The sequence below is a fragment of the Oncorhynchus mykiss genome, chromosome 10 (genome assembly GCF_013265735.2).
Source record: "Oncorhynchus mykiss isolate Arlee chromosome 10, USDA_OmykA_1.1, whole genome shotgun sequence".
Taxonomy (NCBI): Eukaryota; Metazoa; Chordata; class Actinopteri; order Salmoniformes; family Salmonidae; genus Oncorhynchus; species Oncorhynchus mykiss.
This window is the reverse complement of record NC_048574.1, coordinates 70,428,660-70,445,848: the sequence shown is the minus strand read 5'-3', so window position 1 is coordinate 70,445,848 and position 17,189 is coordinate 70,428,660. Positions and strand designations below refer to the sequence as shown.

Below are 17,189 nucleotides of genomic sequence, written 5' to 3'. Positions count from 1 at the left end.
TTTGCTGGTTCTCTCTTAAGTACAGAGCGCTGGGAGGAGTTACGCTCAGTGTTTCACCCCTGCAGCTCCCATTGTCCCGGTCAGTTACTGCCTGAACTACATGGTACCAAGCACCAAATATAGACCTGGTTTTCACTCAACTAAAAAAGGGATGATTTTATGATAATGTTGCAACAGTGAGGAACTATTTGGGGACTAAATAAAACTAATGGCATCAAAAGGGTTTCAGCTGCACCACTTCAAAAGCCTCCCTATTCATCTCCAGTTGAAGCGCGTCAATGTGGAAAAACAACAGTGTTTAGCTTGGCGTCTTGGCTTTGTGGTGGAGCCAGTTTTATCAGCAGTGTTTAGGTGGTGGAGGGAGGCTAGGAGTCGGGCTCCGGTCCCTGTGTGCTGAACTGAGCTCCCACAGAGTGGCTTCAATAGGAGCCATGCAGCCTGGGGAGTGGAGGGACTTTCACCGGGGGCCCTTCCGCGGGCCCGGGAGTCAAAACAACAAGCTGGAGTGACGACAACCGACGCCACACATAAACAAAAAAAAGCCACTATCCTCTCTAACCTTCCACTCCCACCCACCCACCCACCCAACCCCCCCCCCACCCCAACTCAAGCACACGCCTGTCCACTCCTTTCCGTATTCCCTGTGAAGCCCCACTCAGCAGGTGCTGTGGCTGGGCCCGGCCTCGCCTGTGCAGGCTGGCTGGCTCCATGGAGCAGAGACAGGCTATCTTTCCCTCAGTAGGATGGATGAACGAGGGAGAAGAGAGGGGGGCTAGAGTGTTGTGATGTCCTCAGCTATGATGACAGTCTCATTTTGGTGAGAGCATGAGAGAGCACATGAAAACAAACACTCACAAATATGCACACACACACACACAAACGATACGATAGATGTTTTACCATATTCCCACAATGCTCTGTTACAAGTTTCATAAAATAAAGTCAAAAAACATGTCACACTGTTCATATAGTCGAAACATGAGCGACCAACATACACAGTCCCACAGTGCGTCAGCGTCGTAACACAAATTCACACCACATTATGTGAACACTTGGTGCATCCGTGCCTGGACTTATTTTGTCTTCTCATCTTACAGGGAGAGAAAGAAAAAAAACACCAGTCGTTTCAATTTAGGGAGAGGATAATTCCCCCCAGCTCCACTTAACAAGATGAAAGACTTTGATAAGGGGATTGCAACCACATGGAATCATTACCGTGGAGGGAACGCCATATGGAATAAATGTGTCGACCAGCCTCCTCGCCATGTACCATACAGTACAGTAGTTTGACGCACGCTCCGTGTCAATGATACTGTTTATAGAGAGCTGAGACCCAGAATCACACAAAGGGTGGGAGGATGCTGGAGCTTTCTGTGAGGTCTACACAGTGTGACAGACAGACACACACCCACACACACACACCCTGCTCTTTGTCAGACCTGCATAGCAGATGACATCAATGCTACAATGATCCTCTGATGGTCCTTTCAATTTAAACCCCCCCCCCCCCCTTCCCCCAATTTTTATTTTTTTTACTTTAAATAATTGACTCTTTTCAAAATGTCATGTTTGGTCACAAAATATAGTAATATAATAATATTGTATATGTTTGTAGGCCAATTTTAGGCAACGACATCCAGCAGCATACATCAAATAGATCCCAGCTGCTTCACAAATCACAACAGAACGCTCTGCTCGATTCAGCGCCTCGAACCGCTTTACAAACCTGCAGTCGTGGGTAAAGAACTACACATGGCGCCGCACGTTGCCGCAGACTACACTGCGCGTGGACATGAAGGGCTCCTGGGAAATGTGGTATTCTCATAACAGGGATCGGTGCTGAATGGGGCCAGGGTTTGAGACCGTGAGGACAGATACACATGGCACTGGGGGTGACGAGGGGTATGCCTCAAATGACACCCTATTATTAGTGCGCTACTTTTGGCTAGTCCTATGGGGCCTGGTCTAAAGTAGTGCACTATATAGGGAATATGGTTCCATTTGGGATGTAAGCGAGAAAAGGGGAGCGCGGTAAATCCCGTTAGGTAAGCCCGGGTTAGTGATTCCACACCGCCGCGCAACGCCGCCAAGGAGATCCGTCACGTTCTCGCTGACATCAAAGGGGAACCGCAGTCTCCCCCCACGGGCTCTCACACACCACAAGGGCCCGCCACCGAGGGGGAAGACAGGGGGAGGGAGGTATGGCCTGGGAGGGGCAGCGAATGGTTCCCTCAGCTCTCTGCACACCAGAAGCCCAGCTTAAAATCAGCTATGGCGATTCCATCTTCCCCGAATGCTGCACTGACAGGCTGGAGACTGGGTGCTTGGAGATCCTCGACTTATGCTCGGAACAAGGTAGTGGATTCAAAGTTCTAGTTTTAAAGTAAGGTAGTGTGTGAAAATGGCTTCCACTGTTACAGGCTTGGTGGTTCCAAGTTAAAAGTTGTCATCCTCAAATTCAGATGTTTGATGAAAAGGTGACAGAAGTTTAAACTAGGACTGGATCCAAAGAGGAGCATTCTATTAAACCACAGCAATCCTGAAGCTATACATCTGCTACAAAGACTCAAATAGCATTTCTCATTGACTCCAGTGCACAAGTTCTACATGCACTTTCTACAGTCGGAAAACAGAGGGGTCGCGTTAACGCACATACAGGAATGTGTTAGCTCGATAAGTCCTAGATTTTAGCCAGAGAGATGTGAGAGCTTGATTCCAAGCTGCCAGCCCATCCAGACATCGAGCGTGGTCTTCACAAAGACTTAACAGAGGCCAGAGTAGGGAACACAATCCCCCGTCTCTTCCCAGAGTTCTGTACAGTCCGGCCCTCTGGCCATGGGAGCTGGAAATATGAGCCATCACACACGCACAGTCACTTTAAATAATCCAATATGCAACAGTCAAACCTCACACGACCCTATATATGAAGACTCGAAGAACACACACACACACACACACACGCGAGAACATGTCACTACAGTTCTAACTGACACCAGTATACAGTATAACGGTAGATAACACTTTAAACAGAATAGTAGATGTATTTACTTCACTAGGCTTCTGGGAAGACTAAATAGTGGCAGGCAGGGTTTTCAATGGAACAAACCACACCAACCAAGAGCCAACAAATACTGCTACGAAGTGTAAACTCTGTACTGACCATGTACTGAGCAAGTAGAAAACCCTAATATGACACAACCCTCACTTGATCTGTTATAATAAAGATCAGAATAATAAGAATAATGAGGCATTCTTTTTCATTTCACCATGTAAGCTTTAGACCTGGGGCGGCAGGTAGCCTGGTGGTTAGAGCGTTGGGCCAGTAACCGAAAGGTTGCTAGATCGAATCCCCGAGCTGACAAGGTAAAAATCTGTCATTGTAAATAAGAATTTGACTTGCCTGGTTAAATAAATAAAAAATGACATCAACTGCACTCTAAACCTGGACAACCACCTCCAGAGATGAAGGGATATCCAACTGAGATCATCTCATCCTTCCACAGAACTTTATGGAATCAGCTACACAGAGACAATCTCCATATGTGATACTGGTCTTGGGGACTCCACCACACTAACCCTATGTACAGCTGATCTACTCAAACCCTCCGAACCAAGGACATCCATTCCTTCTCCTTTACAATATCTAGCACAGCTCCTTAGAGGTCCTTGCTTCCCTCCCAAAAATCTGCTGACAATCAGCAACTCTGAACAGCTCTGTCAGTTGGGCCTCGTGCGCAGGAATGCCATGGCCAATGAAAATCAATCTAAACTGTAGAGGGGGATGGAGGGAGGGAAGAAAGGGAGAGAACGCGCCTTTGATCTGGGTGAAAACTGATCCTAGGCCTGCAGATACTGTGGCTGCGGTGGCCCGGCAGGCTTGATACAACAGCACACACATTTCACATCCAGCCAATCAACAGCCAGGCAGCACATACACGTTTCACATCCAGCCAATCAACAGTCAGGCAGCACATACACATTTCACATCAGACTTGTGTTCCAACTTCCATGACTGCACCGCCACCAACCGTATCCATTTTATTGGATAAGTGAGAGAAACGTACATAAAATTGACTAACGATTTATTGAAGACGGGGAAATTTGGCAAATCAAAAAGCGGGCGGCGGCCACGGTGAATGAAATGAGTGTTTAAAACGGTCCCGGCGGCGAGAGGAGGGGCCAAATCACAGGAGTCATTTCTGTATTTAAGGACGTTTGGATGGAAGCCCCTCAGTCCTTGAGAAGTTCTCCATTCCATAAGTAAACAAAACAATTATATTGGAGATGAAAATTGTCTGAAAAAATACCTCCGGTCAGAGGACTCCTATACAAGAGCAAAGTGGGTACCGCTGCCACGAGATCAGAACACCATTCACTTTGTATTGTCAGCCGTGTTCACACAGTCGCTACACAGACTTCCAACCCTTCAAATGAATTTCATGATGAAACCAACTCAGACACACAGGCAGACATAAGCCAGAGTCTTTGGTCCTTGAACAATACATATATGTCTGTGTCCTCTAGTCTATGTGCTAGAAGGGTGCAGGGACAGGCTTTGGGAGGCACCGAGCCATAGCGAGACTGGGTGTATTCACCACACACAACTCCACCCCACACACACACACACACACCCACACACCAAACAGGATTAGGGTGGACAGCTGCTGGCATGCCCTGGCGTTTTGCGTCTGTCTTGCTGCTAATGTTCAAAAAGGGACAGACACAGGAAGCCAGCCACAGGGCCTACAGCCTGAAATGAATACTGTTATCTTATAGGGACTATAAGCATGGTGACATACGGCAACCCTGGCTATTTCCGCAAACTCCATCTTCAAATGGGATGTTGCCGTTAGGCCTCCGCGACCACGTCAGCGTAATCGGTGGGCTTACTGTCGATGTGTAAACAGACATTGATTAAGTTAACAAGGCGCGAGAAATAATACATCATATAAATGTCGTTAATCTGCTGGAAAGTATGAGAGGCATGTGGGGGAGACTAGATCACGTGGTTGCCAAGGGGACAGACCATCACAACATTACTGGGTGCATGTTATATACGGCTATCACAAACCCGGCTACATCACACTAGGAAGGCGGTCGAACTGAGGCAAAGAACATTCTAGAGTTGAAAAGATGGTAGAAAAGATGAATGGGAATGTCCATACACAGGTATACTTGAAAAGAAATCCCAGGGTGAGCACGCTCTTCTTAGGGGTTTAGACCTGGTTAAGTATTTAAGATGGAATCAAACTTGACGCAGTGAAAATGCACTAGACACAAACTGGGCTAGCTAGCTTGACAGATTGGTGGAAGTGATTGATTGATGGAGGTATAGTGTAACTAGACTCACCGTTCTGGGCATGGGCGGCGACAGGGAGCCGTTGTTCATGTAGGAGTCGTTGTTCATATTAGTCATCATGATGTAACCTGGGTATCCAGAGTACGGGTGACCTTTGTTGTACATGTCTAGGTGTTTCCCTGGAAACGGGCCCAAGAGACAGAAAAGTGTGAACTTTAGGCTTGGTAAAAAATCGTACATTTACGATCATTAATGGAAGATTTGTTAGAGAACTTGAGTCAAGCACATTAATCTCCATTAGGATTTGGGCCTTTTTATAGAATAGCATCTCTAAGCAACAGTCTAATCAAGTAACATAACAGCAATATTCACCGCCATCGTAACTTCAGCAGTTCAGAGTCATTGGGAAAATCTCCTGTAGTTTATAGCCTACTAATACAGTTACATGTGAATAGTCATTGCCAAGTTACAGTCTCTAACAACACTGGGTTCATCTGGCACTATGACTATCGCATCATCGCTCCACGCATGCCTCTTGATGGCGTAATGATATCGCTGTCGACCGCTGTGACCCAGCACCCAGTCTTTTGTCTCTCATGTCTTGGAGAAAGGGGAGAGGAGGGCTGTACTATACAGAATAACAATGGCGTCCCTCCGTGCCAATTAGCGTCAATTAGGAGGAACATACAGACTGTGTCAAAACAAGAGACGCCCCTACTGTTCCCCACGCCTCGACCTAAAGAGAGAGCATTTGTTCGGGTCCGTCCCCCTGCCTGAATAGAAACTCGCGACAAACTATTTGGTGGCCGTTGGTTGTCGCTTTCTGGGGAGAGGGGGTGGTGTGTGTGTCTGGTAGATTGATAGCAACATGGGCTTGTTGTGGGGAAAGGGGGTGTTTGGTTTGAGGGGGTCCTATTCAGGGCTGCTGGGGGAACAAAGAAGAGCCACTCTTAACAGAATAGAGCTCCTATCATGACCCGCAGCTCTATCTGGGGTCAGAATACAGTCTGGACCAAATAAAGACATTAAATGAGTCTGGTGCTGTCGCACAGCAGCAACATGTTGCACAGGACAAAACACACAGAGACGGAGAGACAAAGAGAGAGATACGGCGACAGAGAGTGTGTGTACAAAATTAACCAAGGAGAATATTAAGAGTCACTCACTACTAGTATCAGAGAGCCACATGCTTAAGTCACTGCCTATCTTCACAGGTTTTTATTCATGTCAACTTAACAATTGAAATGCATCGGTATTGCATCTTTCTGATGACCAGGCCAGTGGCCGCAGCCATTGGGATTATTCAACAATTCTCTGCATAAATAATAACATGTCCTACGGACCACAAAAGAGTTGCATATAGAACACTTTTTCCCATTCAGTTTGTACTTGCCCTGACTAGAATCAATTCACATATCATCTCTGCATCAGAATGAACTGGGGTCAGATAAGAAAAGGGACCATGGTGTGACTGATCGGTGCTGAACAGAAAATGAAGTGGGTGGAAGCTTTTCCAGTCTACCATCTTTCTTCCCTTTAAAAATACAAATAAAATCTTTCAATAATCAAGCCTCCGGAAACTGATTGTAATATTGTACCGTTATCTTGGCTCAATGTGACCCATATATAAGTGCAGATCTCTACAACATGCTGATAACTGACAGGATAATATTTAATGTGATGTGTGTCACTTACCATCGTCGTGATGGTCTCTGTGTTTTTCATGATATGAGTCTTGGGATATTTGGGATTGTCTAGTTCCCTGTGAGAGACGGAGACAGAAATTAGGTGATTAAATTCGTAAAAAAATCACCAACACACACACACACACACGCTGCTATGGCCTGTGCTTTCAGCTTGTCCCCCGACTTAAGAACACATACACAGTGAGGCGAGAAGCGGTCTGTATCAACCCCTCAACGAGCCACTTAATTAAGCTTTATGTCCTTAAGGAGCTTACAAATTAACTTGCATCAGTCTGCTTTCATTTTCACCAACCAATTTAATCAAAGCTCCAAACAAATTCAAAATCAAATGCATCACGGTAGCATATGATGCTTTCCAATACTAACGTGCTCTACACAAAATAACTGCGAAAATAGAGAAGAGGGGATGATGTTTACGGTGTAGTCGACTGCTTTTCCAAAATACCGTGAACCCCTCCACATGCATCTCCTTTCCCCCTCCCTCCTCGAATGGGAACGCGTAGAAAGACCTCCTTTTGGAGTTCACTTCCCTGGGGCTGGCTTCCAGCAGAGTCACGGAACTTCACTGGATTCTCAATTAACATTCAACCTCCGTCGTATTTGCGTCTGTGACAGCTGTAACTATATGAGCTCGGCCCAGAGTCAGTAGGTACCCTAATTCCATTAACATTGGATAATGACAAATGGCAACAGCTAATTGCGCTAGGTTTACATTTGAATACATACAGCATCCAGAGCTAGAGACTTAGTAACAGCTGCCTAGCCCAGATAAAAAAAGACATATTCAGGCACAAAGTTAAACTTACTATTGAATATGAAACTCACTGCACTGAGGAGGGACGTGACAGTCACGAGGTCTAAAACGATGTAAGCTACTCTTGTTACAGCTCTGATAAATGCATTAGATACATGATTGAGATAAAGGAATGACAGATGATTTAAATACATAAGCAATGAGAACAAAATAGCTACCAGCATTACCTTCAAACCTGTATTGTGGCAGTGACATTTCTTTCATATTTCAAATATAAATACGATCTATATTAAAACTAAACATTTCCATTAATCCCCCCCAATTTAATTCCGTCCTTTAACAATGTGCTGTCTCTCCATGAAATGGCCATAATCTCCACAAAACACGCAGAAATGTGTTGGCCTTATTTCACATTGGGAACATGAGTGTCACTGTAATCTAGAGGTGCTACATTTTGTCAGGTGTGGTTTTCCTTCGAAGATCATTTCATCTGGATTTCCCTTTGAACAAAAAAAAAACATTTATTTTATATCAAATAGGAATTTGATCCAAAAACACTTTCATATTTTATATTATTCATAGTTGACATTATCCGACCTACTGAAACGTTGTTTAATTAAATCACCTAACCCATAGCGATATTGATATTGTTACTGTAATAATTATAAGTAAGGCAGTACCTTTTTTTATCAAGACAATTATTGTTATACTAATAATATTACCACTACTACTAATAATAATAATAATAATAACTATAATAATAATAATTCAATAGGGCTAATTTAATATTGTAATAGGCCTAACAAAATAATTCAGAATCTATTCACGAATTCATCACCTACTGTGCAATATTTAATTTAAAATATCAAATAACCTCGTAAAAACTGTACAACAGTTCTCTGAATTGTATAAAAATATTATCTCACGTTAAATTGTTCTGTGTGTTTTGACCTTTGGTATAATTCGTCAACAATGTTTTGAAAAGCTCTGCAGCCACGTGCAGCAGATTTATTTATGAGCCTCTGTTTACAACTGATTACAAACAGAACATGGCTACTATTTACAGATTAAAATAGTCATATTACACACATATAATATTAGGCTGCACATCACCTTCTTAATTATGACAAAACCAAACACAGTTTGGGCAAATATCCAGTCATTTTATCAGCTTTTCAGCTTGTATTAACTTTCATAAAATGTCCAACTGACTCCCCTGAAATGGGGGCTATTATTTAGGGACAGGTGAACTTGAATGATTATGTTTTCGTTAGAAATTTGATGGACATTTATTTAGGCTAGCCTATATAAAGGCTTGGCAACATGTAACACTGGACTTAAGTACAAGAGAGGAAATACTTACATCATGATTGCTGTTTGGACTCGTCTCTGACTCATTTACTAAAGATGACTTGATATCTGCCAAGTCTCCCTCGTCTTCCTCTGAGTGACTGAGTTCTGCGAATATTTGTTCTTGGTCTCCCTCATCCTTGAACGGAATCATTTCGTCGGTGGCACAAAGCTCAGGGTCCCCGCCACCACCACCACCTGCTAGTTGTGGCATTTTGATTCAGTCGAAGTACTCGCACTGTCCAAATTGGAGGAACTATCGAAATCCCCAAAAGGAAACCAAAAATGCTCCTTGAAGCGGCTTGAAGTGTTGTACCCTGGAGGAAACTACGTGCGATCACGTTTTTTGTTTTAGCTAAATTAACAGGAGATGCTTTTTTGTCGTTGTTTTTCGAAATATTATGGATTCTTACAATGATTCAAATTCTAAATATCCGAAATTGAAGATGTTATCGGCAAAAGCGGATGTGTAGTGCACGCTCAACCCGCGGCACTCGCCAGTTCGGCTCTTTAAAATGTCAGAAGTCAAAACCTCATCACGAGAGTCAGATGTGCCGTTAGATTTGGCAGAGGAGGGCACACACCCGGGAGCTCCGCTAACGGTCAAAGTGCATGTCGAAAAAAACTTCTGCTTATATTTCCTCGTTCTGGGGTCCTGTGAGAGTTGCAGTCCTTTCGTGGAAAAAAAATAAGGAAAAATATAATTTAAAAAACGCGTCTCTGAATCTCGTGCTGCCTGTTTGCCACAAGTAGAACACTATTTATTTCCCCCACTTAAACAATACTGCGCATCTATCCCTATTAGAATGAACATACATACTTGAACTGAATAACGGCTAAATCAAAAGTAATAAACTATACAAAAGATCGAGGAGTGCGTTATAAACCGATACGCTGTAGACCGACTTCCAAACTGGAGCACCGCTCCGTAAGAAATGTAGCTCTCCTTCCCTGTCCTCTGTCTCTTCTCTCTCTGCCTTCTCTCTCGCAGCGACTGGGAGGATCGAGATGAAAGGGAAGCCGCCGCTGTGATTGACACCACACCGATTGATACTCCTAAGAGAGCGAGGGGTACGGAGATTTATACATACTGTAGCTCACAACAAATGGGTAGACAGGGAAGGAGTGGGGGCGGGTCGAAGCGGTGATGAAGCTGACGCCAATGCATATGATAGAGTAGGGCCTAAGAGGCTATAATAGACAGATTCACTGCTATGACGTTAAAACAATAACAAAGAGCAAAGGGTGACGTTTGGATACACAGAATTACTGTTGGATGGTGACCACTGTGGACTATGTGATTGAGAATAACTAATTCAAATGACATGGCAATGCATCACCTTTCTCCTACTTTTTAAGTAAATGTTCTAGGGAGCCCATGTATATCATAAACGGCCTATAGATTTAATACTATGTGTATTTTAAGGTGGTTTAATTCGTGCGCAAACGTTCCTGAATCCTATTGATTTAAAAAAGCATGTTGGCACAAAGAATGTTACAGTCGAATCAATAGTACCATTGGATTGTTTGTTTGCGCAAAATAGCCTATATAGTAGCCTCGGCTATTTCCTAAAGTTGTCAATTGGTATTTTAAAGTACTTTGATAAACCAAACGTTTGTCTTTAGTCCACTGATCAGAGCGGTGAGTGAAAGGGCGTGCATAATTGATAGAAAATCGACTAATTTGGCTAAATTGGGGTCCATTGTTGTCGGATGTTCTTTCAATTACTTGGAACCTAATAGTGCATTTTAAATATGTTACATAATGTTATCTCATATGAGATTTTACAATCAACAAAACAATATTTTCGCCTACTCACAAAACAAGACAACTCTTCCCCCCTTACTTTGAGTTTAATAGATTGTCCCGTAACACATTTAGCTAATTGAACCACCATGTCTCTTTTGTATATTTTGCAGTAGCTTTTACCGTGATGTTGTTCAAAGGAGAAACAGCGGTCTGTAAATCGACTGCAAAGTATGTCGAGATTTTATTTCACTGGACAATGGAGAAATGTTTCAGTTTCTGGATAGAAATATAATGAATACTACTCGTGAACATGATGTATTGCATAGGGCATAACTCAGCCGCAATGTTTCAGTACACAGCCAGCTGATCGTTTTGAATCGTTATTTTTACAGTTTGCGCAGTAGCCTATATCATTCAGACAACAGTTCAGAGTTGTATAAAGCAAATGAATAACATGGGGGCTTCTTCGAGTCGGAAATGTTTAATGAGAAAACAAAACAAGAAAGAGAGAAGAAGAGAAGAAGAACAACATAAAGTAATGTGTCGCTGCTGCGGCTCGCTGTGTGTGGAGAGATTGCGTGAGAATAACTTTGGAGTAGGAGGCAGATCTTTATAAAGCACCGAGGTGGGGTTAGCGGGCGGAGCCGCCGCGTCCTTTGATCTTTCTGGCGGCTGGCTCTTTCATCCCGGGTTTCCCCCCTCGCGCTCCCTTCGCCTTTGTGTGACTAAATTTGGTACGAGTCTGGAACCGGGCCAATATTTCCACGTGTGCGTTCATCCCAGCTGAGAGAGAAGGCAAGAGTTCTCTTCCGGGTAAGGAGACAGCGAAACAGATCAAAGGCTTTGGATTTGGAACGGAGTGTGGATTCGAAAGAGCCGAGACTGGCCGCATTCCAGTGTATAGCGGAAAACACACACACACACACACACACACACACACACACACACACACACACACACACACACACACACACACACACACACACACACACACACACACATGCACACACATACATAGTGAGTTAATTAGAAAGATTTCACACATACAGACAGACCTGAATACAACCAAACCTTTCATTAAAAATCCTCTAACGTTTTATTTCTTGTTTGAAACCCTGTGAATTTTCCGTGTTTACAATCATCTTTCTCTCTTTCCCCGCTCTGCATTCCTCAGAAATTGCCGGTTCTATTTCCTTATAGAATAACGTCCTTTAATTGTATTAGTTTGTCCCCAAAAAATCCCCTAACTTTTAACCGAAAATGTTCATATCCTGGCGTGAACCACTGCCAAAGAGAATGATGGATTTATTTTTTGGAATAGGCCTGCCATGTGCAATTAGATTTTTTCCCCTTTTAAATCAGCCTTTCCGCAATTTTCTAATTCTCTGCCAACATTAAAATATGAATTGTTGAGATCCTATGAAGATGCATAAAAAAATAACATTATTTTTATTTTGTGAAATTCTAAATGTATTGTCCACAATCAAACAAATACACTGGTCATATGAGGACATATAATCCAAGTCTGAACTGACATCAAAGTTGAATGTTTTAGATGTTGTCTAAAATGCACTGCTTCACTATTTAATTGTACTCAATCATTTTTTCTGCATTGGAATTTATTCAACCACATTCTGTCTGGATGACAACGAGGTAAAAGAGGTTCACAACAAAACAAAGCAGACATTTAGTAGAGTTCAATATCACCAATGATACCAGCATCACTTTCTTACCACTAATGTCAGATGCTTGGCACTGCACCATAAACAAGTTATTGGTGCATAAACGGTAGAGAGGATCATCCAGTAGCCAATGGAACGTTTCACCTGGTGGCTATGTCCTTCCCTGACATCATCAAGCCTGCAAGGAAAGAACAGTATCTGGAGAGAGGGAGAGGGGAGGGAGAGAGAGAGAGAGAGAGAGCGAGAGAGAGAGAGAGAGAGAGAGAGAGAGAGAGAGGGAGAGGGAGAGAGAGAGAGGGAGAGAGAGAGAGAGAGAGATGGAAAGAGAGAGAGAAACTTTTGTGAGTGTAATGTTTACTGATCATTTTTCATTGTTTATTTCAGTTGTTTATTTATTATCTATTTCACTTGCGTTGGCAATGTAAACATGTGTTTCCCATTGCAATAAAGCCATTTGAATCGAATCGAGAAAGGAAAAGGGAGTGGATGGCCTAGGTATGAGCCACCTGTGGACCTGCCATTACAGGGATGCTCTCTTGGCTATGATGAAAGGCCACTGGAGGATCATGGCCTCCTGAGTGCTGAGTGCATTGAAGAGGGCTCCTAAATTGTATGGTCCCAAAATAGAGTTCACTATCACTCTCGCGAAAGGTATAAGGGAACGGAAATGCTATTCAGATCAAAGATTGCAGAACACTCTCTATTAAATATAAATGTAAAGAAATGGATAGGCAAGGATAGGGACACCGCCACGGCTTGCTAACAAGGCAGAGAGAAAAGCATCATCCTCTATTGGCTAACATTGACATGTCATGATGCTGTCACCAACACGCACACACACACACACACACACACACACACACACACACACACACACGCTGTCACCAACACATTTCACACACACTTCACACTCGACAACAGCATCCACTGAGGCGCTTCACCCTATTTCAGCCTGAATGTTTAAAAACAGCAGGCGAAAGAGGGGATGGAAAAAGAGGAGGGAGGAAAAAGAGAAGAGAAACATTAGCATTTCTCTCCTAATGAGGTCATAAGAGTGACCCCTCTGGATCTCAGATGAAACGGAAGCCTTCCTGCTGTGTTGTGACCTGAATCTAGTTGTCTCTCACGCTGGGGCGACTGCATTTAATATGTTCTATAATAATATCATATATAACATTTACGTAATTTCGCAGACGCTCTAATCCAGAGCAATTAGAGTTACGTACCTTGCTCAAGGGCACATTGACAGAGCCTTGTCAGCTCAGGGACTCGAACCAGCAACCTTTCAATTACTGGCACAACTTTCTAACTGCTAGTCTACTTGCCGCTGTATAATGAAGGGAGGAGGACCAGGAATATATACTGAACACAAATATAAACGTAACATGAAACAATTTCAAAGATTTTACTGAGTTACAGGAAATGAGTTACTGAGTTAAGGAAATCAGTCTATTTAAATAAATTCATCAGCCCTCAAAACTTGAGACATCTGTGGCATTGTGTTGTGTGACAAAACATTACATTTTAGAGTGGTCTTTTATTGTCCCCTGTGTAATGGTCATGCTCTTTAATCAGCTTCTTGATATGCCACACCTGTCAGGTGGATGGATTATCTTAACAAAGGAGAAATACTCACAAACGGTGATATAAACAAATTTGTACACAACATTTCTGGGATATTTTATTTCAGCTCATGAAACATGGGACCAACACTTTACATGTTGCGTTTATATTTTTGTTCAGTGTATATAAATATATTGTATCTATCCACATCTATGTTTGAATTTCTAATCTGAGCAGGAGATATGTTTTTAATCTGGGGGAGATTAGTCATCATTTCATTCAATGTGAGTGTTTTCATGATGAGATGATGAGAGCACACGCTGTTAGATTACTTATATTGATGAGGAATCAGGTTTCAGATTTTGATTTGCTGATAAATTGTAGGTTTTTCCCATTACTCAGTGGTGGAAAGTACTTAAGTAAAAATACTTTAAAGTACTACGTAAGTCGTTTTTTTGGAGTATCTGTACTTTACTTTTTATACTTTTACTTCACTATATTACTCAAGAAAATATTGTACTTTTTACTCCATACATTTTCCCTGACAACCAAAAGTACTCGTTACATTTTGAATGCTTAGCAGGACAGGAAAATGACCTAATTCACGCACTTATCAACAGAACAGGTGGTCATCCCTAGTGCCTCTGATCTGGCAGACTTACTAAACACAAATGTATCTTTTGTAAATATGGTGTGTTGGAGTGTGCCCCTGGCTATCCATTCAGAAAATGGTGCCGTCTGCTTTTCTTAATATAAGGCATTTCAAATTATTTAGACTTTTACTTTTGATACATAAGTATATTTTAGCAATTACATTTACTTTTGATACTTTTAGACTTTTACTCAAGTAGTATTTTAATGGCGGACATTCACTTTTACTTAAGTAACTTTCAATTAAGGTATACTGTCTATACTTTTACTCAAGCATGAAAATGTGGTTACTTTTTCCGCCACTACCATTACTAGAGGTTAAAATTATAATAATAGGAGTGGCAGGTAGCCTAGGTTACGGCATTGGGCCAGTAAAAGAAAGGTCGCTGGTTTGAATACCCAAGGCGACCCAAGGTGAAAATCTGTTGATGTGCTCTTGAGCAAGGCACTTAACTCTAATTTGCTTCAGGTGTGCCGTACTACTATGGCTGACCCTGTAAAACAACACATTTCACTGCACCTATCTGGTGTATGTGACCATTATTGTTTATGTGCCATATATGCACATGGTTTGTGGGTAGCTGGATTTATCAGTGTTCTCAGTGTTCTGAGTAACTGAATAATAATCATTTGTATTGTGTTAGACAAAATACTGGCTTGTCAACTATGGAAAAACACTGAACAGTAATCAGTCAAGGTTTTCCTTAAATCTATTATTATCTCATTTATTTTAATTTTAATTTCAAGGAAGACACTTCAAAGAGAAATTACCCATAATAATTAGTGTGTGTTTGCGTGCATGTGTGTGTTTGTATGTGCGCACATTCGCATGACTCTGTGTATCACCTTAAAGCGAGTGCGAAGTATTAAGTTAGTTTGATGACTTATCTCAGACTGCACGTTACCTCTACTGGGGGCCTCCACTTCCTCTTCTCTCCTAACCGTTATAGAATGTTGGCACTGGACTAGAATGTTGGCCTTCCTAGATTCCACCTGCTGCACTCATGACAACTCCCCGTGATCTATAAATTATAGCTCTACGCTTGCAGCCATCTCCAAAATAAAAGACAGGAAGCAAACATCAAATTAAGATGAAAAGAGACGTGCAATTAAAGATTTTAAAGTGAAGGAGCCCCATTTATCAACAGTAAAGAAATCAAAACGGAGGGGAGGTCCTCTGTGCTCCTCTTTGATTGGTGAGACTGAAGACAAGTGGATGTTCTTGAAGTTGAGGAAAGTGTCTTGGGGGTATGGGGGGCGGGGGGGCGGGAGGCGAGGGGAGAGGAACAGACTTGTGAGCTGGTGATTTATGGTAGACACAGGCAGGAGGCTGCCTGAGAGACAAGCTGTTATTAAAATTAAATGATCCCCTTGATGGAGAGGGAGAGCAGGGGAAGGAGGGTGGGAGGGGATGGTTGGGGAATTTGTCATGAAATGCATATATTTTTTTGCAGGACTTTGATTTGTGAGATGGGTGTACCTTGAAATAACCCAAAGTGGTATCCAAAGTGAAGTGTTTTCACAGGAACATGCGGACACACACACACACACACATATGTACAGTACACCAGGGTCTTCACACACTCATACCACTCATACCAACACATTATTATGATATGTGTATATATGTGAAATAACTTATCGTACACACAAGACAGATCTGTAGTGAACAAAAGTAAAACAAAACCAACCCCCTATTCTTTAGACTCCACCTCTCCAGTCAGCACTCTGTGATGCATAACACAGAGAGACACTGAGTAAGCTTTCTCCTGGAGAGAGAGGTGTGTGTAAGGATCCCTCCTTCTCCCCTCTGTCTTGGCCCGCTCTCCCAGGCCAGATGCTATTGGGTTACATTCTCCAGGCTTCAAAAAGCACTGTCGCTCAGACTGGCCTATGCAGGCACACACACACACACACACACACACACACACACACACACACACACACACACACACACACACACACACACACACACACACACACACACAACCACACACACACACGGCACGGAGCATTATCCCCATGTCACTTGTGAAGACGAATAGGCAGATTAACACTTGGCTGACCCAGGTGCTGTGAGAGGAACAAGGGACCTGGCTGGCTGTGAGAGAGAGGGTATTTACCTACTAACTTCACCCAGGTGGGGCACTGCAGTACAGTACACTAGGCCTTCACAGCAGTGGGATAATGTGAGTTTGGAGGAATGTACTGTATGCAAATCAGCAGAGCTTGTGCAAGGTTGTATGGCTCATGTGGACAGCCTTTTAACCCTTTCCTTGTCTAGCTCCATTTATAGCCTCCAAGGCCAAACTTACATGGGGGAAAGTACCAAATAGTCTGACTAACAACTGCTGATAAGTTCAGGGTTCCTGAAATTTTTATAGTGTCATGTACTGCAGTTGTTATTATGGCGTTGGTGCTATTTTCACAAGTA

General features: G+C 42.8%; 1 protein-coding gene across 15 annotated transcripts in view; it reads right to left on the bottom strand.

Moving 5' to 3' along the window:
- Window positions 1-10,218, bottom strand: part of LOC110497329 (lymphoid enhancer-binding factor 1) — a 55,152-nt gene extending 44,934 nt beyond the window's left edge. For 6 of the 15 annotated variants that reach the window (XM_036933781.1, XM_036933785.1, XM_036933782.1 and 3 more), the window contains exons 1-3: window positions 9,123-10,213; window positions 6,995-7,061; window positions 5,351-5,478 (exon numbers count right to left, since the gene is read on the bottom strand). In XM_036933781.1, coding sequence (XP_036789676.1) covers window positions 5,351-5,478; window positions 6,995-7,061; window positions 9,123-9,323 — 396 coding nt within the window. In that variant the 5' untranslated portion in view covers window positions 9,324-10,213. Of the gene's footprint in view, window positions 1-5,350; window positions 5,479-6,994; window positions 7,062-7,422; window positions 8,194-9,122 lie in introns of those variants that run through there. The other 9 variants (XM_036933789.1, XM_036933790.1, XM_036933784.1 and 6 more) reach the window with 6 other exon arrangements.
- Between the last annotated feature and the right edge of the window lie 6,971 nt (window positions 10,219-17,189).